General features: G+C 41.8%; 1 protein-coding gene across 1 annotated transcript; it reads right to left on the bottom strand.

Annotated features, from left to right (window-relative positions):
* Nucleotides 1-1,844: 1,844 nt before the first annotated feature.
* On the bottom strand, nucleotides 1,845-5,175 carry LOC100757854 (beta-defensin 130B). The gene is made up of 2 exons (XM_027390047.2): nucleotides 5,065-5,175; nucleotides 1,845-2,026 (listed from the first exon to the last, which is right to left on the bottom strand). Exons 1-2 carry the CDS (start codon nucleotides 5,120-5,122, stop codon nucleotides 1,845-1,847), a joined length of 240 nt encoding a protein of 79 aa, XP_027245848.1. The 5' UTR covers nucleotides 5,123-5,175.
* Between the last annotated feature and the right edge of the window lie 3,304 nt (nucleotides 5,176-8,479).

The raw sequence follows: 8,479 nt of genomic DNA, 5'->3' as shown, positions 1-8,479 counted from the left end.
AGGATCATGGGTTTTATTGAGTGCAGCTTGTCAGAAAGTCACTAGATAGGATTCCCACAAGAAGACTAAGCTACATGTCACATATACACAGAGGGCCTAGGTCAGTCCAATGTAGCCTCCCTGGTTAGTAGTTCAGTCTCTGTGAGTTCCAATGTGCCCAGGTTAGTTTATTCTGTGGGCTTTCTTGTGGATGGATTGGGACACCAACCCAGCCACATAACCTTCAACCTACAGTTTGTCCATCTGTGGGGTGTGCTGGGGTAAGGGTGATGCAGAGATTGTGGGAGTGACCTCTGCTTACTGGCTTGCTCATGGCTTACTCAGTTAGCTTTCTTGGAGAACCCAGGACCTTCTGCCCAGGGGTTGCACCAATCACAATGGTCTGGGCCCTCCCAATCAATCATTCATCAAGAAAATACCCCCACAGGCTTGCCTAAAGGTCAGTCTTAGAGAGATATTTCCCCAGATATGTCTAGATTTGTGTTAAGTTGGCAAAAACCAACCAGAACATATTTCATGTACCAGACTCAGTGCACAGAGTATACTAGGGCATCCTTGTGTTTCAAAATTGTGCATATACACAGGAACGTTGAGACTTTGTCAGTGAATGAAGACATGTCATTTTTCCAGTATGTCTTCACTTGTGGAAGATAAGAAGGTTTCAGCTCATTGGGTGGCCATTGGTGGTGAAAATTTATCCTGTCTTCTTTCTGACTTTGTTAATAGACCTCATGTGTCTGTCGGTCATGACTTTTAAAACTGCTTAGTTCTAAATGGAGGAGTACCTAATCCCTGATCACAGTGGTATGCATGCATATATTTCACTTTGCCTTATTTACGATCTATCTGATTTGTTCACAATTGTTTTATCTGTGCAACATTGCTATTATACAAAACAATGTGTATTTGCCTTAAGAATTTTACTGTACATACTAGCCTGTAAGATGGTCTGTTATATTTTAATGTTTCACAGGTAAATTACCCTCTTATGTTATTAGATGTATTGTAAGGAAATTTTAAAGTTATTTTCTCCCATAATCATACTTTAGGAAAGTTTTTTTTTATCTTTTGTGATAGACACAAAGAGATGTAATCTTTGGGGGATTTTAAGAACTTGGATTCTGGCATTTGAGGTTTTATTTTGGGGAAAGGCATAGGGATTACAGCCTAGTTCTCAGGTGTAGTGTCGGCAAGTTCACATGATTGACAGGGTCTTGCCCATATGCTCCAAGTAGATCTCATCAGCAGTAAAAATTATATTTATATTTAGTGGTTCTAGCCAGGGCTAGTCAAGCACTCTGTTTCTGAGCTACACTCCCAACCCAGAAAAAAAAAAAAAAACTATGCTGTCAGAAGCAAATGAGAGAAAGTGTTTATATTCCAGTGAAGACAATCAAACATTATGTACTTCATATCCATTACTTTATATGTTTAAAGTTTTATCTTGATCTTTTTTGTTGGACATGCATTTTGCTTAAATATTTTCAAGGTGTGGTGTTCTCATACATTTTCTTCTAGTTATTATTATTATTGTCATTATTACTATCTAGAGAGGAGAGTATTGTTATGGCAAATCCCAAATAATTTGTCAACCCTATTTTAAAAATAACGTAGTTGGACATTGAACAGAGATATTCTAGTACATTCTGAAGCAGTAAGGGGATTTCCCCTCTTAGTTCCTTTTATTAACTTCTGGAAGATTTTTAAGAGGCTTACAGAGACCAGTAAGTATGGACTCAGGACATTTATTTCCAGGCAAGGGAGAAGGTGAGTGTAGTTAAGCAGAAGTCTGCAAAGCTTGTCCATGCTTTCCGGAGTTCGAAGCACTTACAGTTTCCTCCCCTCTAAGGAGACTTTCCTTTGGGAACGGGTGTTGGGTAAGGAAAAAACACCCACCATTTCCTGCAACATTTTTTCTCGTCGTTACATTCGCCAATGGTATCATCTGTGGATGTGCATGCTATGTCTTTGCACCTTCCTTTCAACAAAATGCATTGCTTTTCCCCTGGAACAACACCAGCCTTTCCTGCACAGGAAGAAATTGGACAACACTGTTAGTTCACTTTCAAAGTACTGTAAATGTGTGTGAAGCCAGTGCCCAGAAGGTGGTTTGGAATGGGAGACACGATGTTGTCTACACAGACAGATCATATGCTTATACAGAAATAGCAGGTTTTTTAGGGAGAGGGGTTAAGGGTTTGGGATTACACACACCTTGGAGTGAGCAGGATAACTGGTGGGAATTTAGAGATACGGTCCTCACCCTGGGCGGTACATTTTGAGTGCATAGACGTGTTTACTATTACCATTATGGGGAAGGTGTCTTTGGAACTCTCATGGATAAGCAATGTCTTGTTCAGTTTCCTCTCTAGTGAATCACCCTAAGCTGAAGACTTCAATACCTCCACCAGTTTCCACAGCACACTTATCAGATGCGTATGCTCTCATCTCCAGCCTGCTTTGTAGAAAATCAGCCCTCCCTTCTACTTCCATCTCAGCTCCCCCTTCGGAACTGTGTAAGAAACATGTTTATTGAGTTTACTCCATGCCTTTTGCATATACATGCGTGGAGGGACTCCTCAGCACTGAAAGTTTTCCTCAAGTATATATACACATTTTTTTTTTTTTTTTTTTTGGTTTTTCGAGACAGGGTTTCTCTGTAGCTTTGGAGGCTGACCTTGAACTCACAGAGATCCACCTGCTTCTGCCTCCTGAGTGCTGGGATTAAAGGTGTGCACCACCACCATGTTTTCTTAATTCATTTGGCTTTTGAGAAGCACATAGCTGAGGCTACATGTCGGTGCCCTTTGACTTGCCTTTCCAGCATCACAAAGGTTCATTCTTTCCACTGATGATGACAGGGTTGTTACATGAAAGACACATGTCTGCTTATGGTTCCTAGTAAAAGTTGATTCAGCGGTTTCAAAAACAAAGCACACAGAAGCTAAGGGCGTGGGGTTCAGGTTCCGTGAAGATGACCTTTGGCCCTGGCCCTGACTTGTTTCCCTACCAGCGTGTCTCCCCCCCCTCCTCGTTGTGCACTCACTCAGCTGTCCCTGTAGACACCCACACTCTACTCTCCACCTTCCGTTCTGCAGCGGCTGCAGCATCTCTAGGCCTGTTGCTATAGTGCCCACCCGAATGTCAATAAACAGCGGCTGAAGCAAAAATAAAAACATAAAAATAAAAACAGAGCACACAACACTGAGAGAGAAAAGTGGTGGGGGAATAGAGGAAGAATTGGAGGGGAGGGGTTAGGGAGTGGTTTCATCAGAACACATTATATGCATGCATGAAGTTCTCAAACAATAAAAAGAATTAAAAAAAAAAAACACAATCAAAGTAAGGTACTTTGATCTTTTCCTGGGTCTTTGACATCCTGGGTTCACAAGAGACCTGGCTGTGTTAAGTGCTCCCCAAATGAGGAACTGCATGACTTTGGTTTACTGTATCCTCATAGTGCAACCCATTTGGGAAGAGCAAAGGAGGGCTGATATTGAGGGGTCAGGGATCCTGACTTGCAATATAGGTCCCTGAGTTTCCGGTCAACACTGCAGGAGGCTACCTCTCCCTTCCTCCTAAACAGCCTTTCAGTACTCTCTTTATTACAATATGAACCCTGAGATCCAGCTTCTTCACATTTTTAAGAGCTATGGTCAGGACATTTTAGAATTCATCTATAAAATTTACTCATCAAATTCAACTCAATTTTTAGATCAAACTCCTTAGTCCTCTTCCCCTCACCTTCCAGCTCTCATAGCCACCATAGTAGTGTCTGTTCCAAGTTGATTATTTTAGGTCTCTGGTTTATTCCACATAGTTTAGTAACCTCTGGATTCTTTAATGTTGTCACACCTGGCAAAAAAATCACCCTAGTCTCCTCAATATTCAGTTAGGAGACCTTGAGGCAAAAGTCTGGCAGAAATCAGTTGCCATTTTTATGTCTGTGTGTGTCGGTGGAAACAACAATGACCCGGAGGAAGAGAAACTTGGTTCAGTGTTGTGACATGTATGATCTTAGTGAAAAGATATTCTCCATGTGAGCATGGCTTCTGTTATCTAAAGTGAAATATATGATTGCTAAAGTGACATCCATGTTCAAATAATCACCATCATACTTTATATGTTCCTGGGAGTCTGTCCACCTCAGCGATGTTTTGTGACTAGGACTGAGAAGTGAACCGAGGATGGTGTCAACTCCTCTGAGAGTGCTGCTATGTGCCAGGTACATGTGAAGATATTCATAAATTAGGCCAAAGTCCACAAGTGAGAGGCTTTGGCTGTCCTATAAAAGGTTCTTAGTGATGAGCCAAGCAGGGCTCTCTCTTAGTGAGGACGGAGAGATGTGAGCATCCTGCTGGTGGTAGACAGTGCTGTTACTTCTGTTCAGACCACTGCTCCCTTAGCCACGCTCAGCAAGCCCCCCTTTCTTCCAAAAAGTAGTAGGGAACGAGTTCTGTAAGTTCTTACCAGGCTCTGCATGAAGCACCCAGAAGAGGTCTGGAGTGGCTTTAATTTTGATTCTGAATTCTAACATTCAAACTTGTGAATTGCAGGTTTCAAGGATGCAACCAGATTCTTACATCCTTCCTATCATCTTCCAACTAGCATCTTTTAAAATTGATGCTTCCCATTGTCTTCATTTCCCCCATAATTCCTCTGCTCCTGAGTTTTCTTATTTGTTTCTAGTGTTTACATACACGTCTAACCAACAGACTCTGTATGTCTCTATCCACTCCTCAAGATGAATTAATCTCCACACTCCTTTAGAGACTGGGGTGGTAGCCATTTTTTAAAGTATATTGTCTTAAGTTTTATGTCAAGTAGTTTCTTGGCCTCTGTTTTTCTACTTGGGCTTTTCCCTCACAGTGGTGGGGTTCTTGGGCCCCATTTTGTGTTGGTAGGACTCCTTTCTGAATTTGGACCTCATCAGTTCTGAAGATGTTGGATTTTGGGATACTCAAGTCTGTGTACTGACATCTGAGTTATGAGGGACACGGTATAATTGTGCACCTCTGTAGACCTCCTGAGAAGCCCTGTTCCTGTTGCCATTTCCCAGCTTACCTTTCGGCATTATCATCACAAGGAGGAGGAAGACAGGCAGGCAGGAATGGGACCTCATGGTTGAGTGGCCAGCAGTGTGGAAGACTGTTGGTGATGGAGAAGCACGGGGCTTTTATTCATTTCTGGGGGCCTGAGGTTCTTTCTGGTCAGTGAAGCTTGACACACAAAGAAGAAAAACTGCTTTTGTTGGAATATTTCCAAGCCTTAGAGTTTCTAAATTTGGTAACAAATTAACCTAAAAATGGAATACCAGATGGTTAGTCTTTTCTTCTGCTATGGACTCTCAATTTCACCAGAGGTCAGTATCTTCAGCCAATTCTCTTTTTGGAAAACACAATTCATGATTAAGTTTTTTACATGACATATAATGTTCCTGCCTGTGTGTGGAGGGCAATGTTGTAATCAGCTGTACATACACAGCAGGTAATGGTCAAATTAGGACAATTAGCAACTGCCTTCCTGCAAACATGATCAAACACTTCTCCCCTAATGTTTTGAACTGTCTAATTAAACATTGTGTATTTTTTTCTAATAGCCCACTGTGTTCCCTTTGTGCTGCCTGAATACTTACCATTTGAGGTTACGCACAGGATTGTGGTCCACCTAGCAGGAACCACACCTTTAAAGAAAACAAACTTGCCCTCCCCTCAGAAGTTATCAACTGTCCACAGCTCCTCAGTTAGGGTGGGGCACACATGAACCCCTTCCCACTTTGTGCTGGAAAGTTGACTGGCATGATCCCCTGCAGGTCTTATGCAGGCAGATCACAGCTGCCATGAGCTCATGAGGACACTTCCTGTCGTGTCCCGAAGACATGGTTTTGCCTTGCTCACCCCTGGCCTCTGGTTCTTAGACATTTCCTTCCTTTCTTCTGCAATGATTCCTGAGTCTTGGTATGTGGTGTGTGTGTGTGTGTGTGTGTGTGTGTGTGTGTGTGTGTGTGTGTGAGAGAGAGAGAGAGAGAGAGAGAGAGAGAGAGAGAGAGAGAGAGAGAGAGAGAGAGAGATACAGATGTCCCATTTGGACCTGAGCACTCTACTCACACTTACTCTGCAATTTGGCCAGCTGTGAATTTCTGTGTTAGGCACTGTCCACTGCACAAAATCTTCTCTAATGAAGTCCAAGATTTTCTCTAACTTACAGGTAGAAAGATACATATTTAGAGGACAATATGATTTCTTTGTATTTTCATCAAATTATAGCAGTAGGTTTACTCCCGGGGCCTATGGGCTCCTCAATTATGGGTCCTTGGTTAGATATACACACTAGGCATGCATTTCCTTCCTAGGAGGTGGCTTTAAATCTGAGCAGAACAACCTAGAATCTTTTTTTTTTTTTTTTTTTTTGAGACAGGGTTTCTCTGTGTAATGGTCTGACTGTCCTGGAACTCTCTTTGTAGACCAGGCTGGCCATGAACTCACATCCACCTGTCTCTGCCTCCCAAGTGCTGGGATTAAAGGCATGTGCCACCACCCTTGGCCTTATAATGTTCTTGACACTATTATACCTATGGGCATATCTTGCAAAAAAAAAAGAAAGAAAAAGGAAAAAATAGAAGACACAAAGTTGGAAGTTGGGGTAAGGAGAGGAGCGGTGGGAGGAGAGGTAGATTTGGGGAGGAGTCAGGAGGAGGAGGAGGGGTGAACATGGTTAAAATACATTGGACACATGTTTGACCTTCTCAAAAATATATTAAAAGGACTGCATGCTGTATAATGTTAGAAATTCTTCCCCTCACTGGTATCGTCTTGGCACCTACTCTCCACTGTCTTACTCCTTGACATCCCCCTGCTCTAGCTGAACCTCCATTGATGGCTAGTCTACTCTCTTCTCACTAGAGAGTTGCCAGGTTGGGAGAGTGTCTACATCATGGAGAGAACAATGCAGAGAGGAACCGTGTGGTGTTTGCCTTCCTGTGGCTGGCTTCACAGAACATTCTAATTAATCTCCAGCTCCCCCTACATTCCTGACAATGGTAGAATGTTGTCCCTTTTAAATGATGGGACAGTATTTTATTGTATTCACAGTATGGTTATCACATTTTCTTCTTCCCTCCGAAGTCGGGTGTTAGGTGTGTTCTGTTCCTTTGCTAATGAGAATCGTGTTGCAGTAAACATTGGAGTGCAGACAGATGGCCCTTGAAATTAAGATTGCATTTCTGTCTAGCTGTGCCACTGCTGGAGCCTGTGGTTCTGTTTGCAACTCTGAGCGGCCTCCACTCTGCCCCTTTCTTGGCTGTACTAGTTTCCATCCCCATTGGCACTGTGTGAGTCATTTCACCTCACAACCTCATTGGCTTTTGCAAGTTTTTTCTTTTTGATAATAGCCATCTCAACTGGGGTGAGCTCACCTTACTGTGAGCACAATTTTCTGGGCACTTACAATTTTTCCGTATTCTTCTTGGCTATTTCTGTGCTCTCTTTTGAGAAAGGTCTGGTCAAATGATTTTCCCTTTTTTCAAAAAAAAACAAAACAAAACAGATTTTCTTGCCATATATTGAGTCCCCTATGTATTCCGAGTATTACTTCCTCATCAGATAAATGGTGTGCAAACATTTTGTTCCATTCATCAGTTTGTCCCTTAATTCTGCCGATTGTTTCCTTTCATGCAAAGATGCTTTATAGTTCGATATTATTCCATTTGTATAGTTTCACTTGTTGCCTTTGCTTTTGGGGTGTGATTTAAAAAAAAAAAAAGTTGTCTACCCAACTTGTTAAATTCTCCACCATCCTCTTGTAGTAGTTTATTGTCTCTGGGCTAACATTTAGGTTGTTGGTCCATCTTCAGTGAGAATGGAGATCATATCCATCCATCCATGTGTATATGAGTCATCGCTCCCTGGCACCGCTCTGCAAAAGGTTATCTCTGCTCCACTACTTTACTGAGAATCAGTCTGCTGGAGATGCATGAGGTTGTTTCTGAACGCTGTGTGCTATTGCCTGCATATCTGTTTCTTTGGAGATACCATGCTGCTTATTTTCCCTTTGATGATAACATGTCCTGATTCTTTGGGTTCACCATGTTTGGAGACTTAGATTTGCTGTACCTAGTTGCTCATATCTTTCCCTAGATTTGGGACATCTCATTCTTTTGTTTGTTCAATCATTCATTAATTTTAAAGAAGATTTACTTATTTTTATTATACAGGGAAGGGTGTTTTGCCTGTGTGTCTGTGAACCACATGTATGCCTGTTGCCTGTGGAGGTCAGAAGGCTCCAGAACTCCTGGGACTGGTGTTAAAGATGGTAATCTACTTTATTGAGTTAACTTTACAACAAAACACAAAAAGCAAAAGACACCCCTCTCAAGAAATTTAAAAAAAATCATAATCCTCTGATCTTTTAAGAGTTCAAATGTTTTGATTATTTGAAGATTTTGAGTTGCCCATATGGAACACTTAAAACATTCTTTTGG

Source organism: Cricetulus griseus (assembly GCF_003668045.3).
Source record: "Cricetulus griseus strain 17A/GY chromosome 1 unlocalized genomic scaffold, alternate assembly CriGri-PICRH-1.0 chr1_1, whole genome shotgun sequence".
Classification (NCBI taxonomy): Eukaryota; Metazoa; Chordata; class Mammalia; order Rodentia; family Cricetidae; genus Cricetulus; species Cricetulus griseus.
This window is presented reverse-complemented; position numbering and strand designations above follow the sequence as displayed.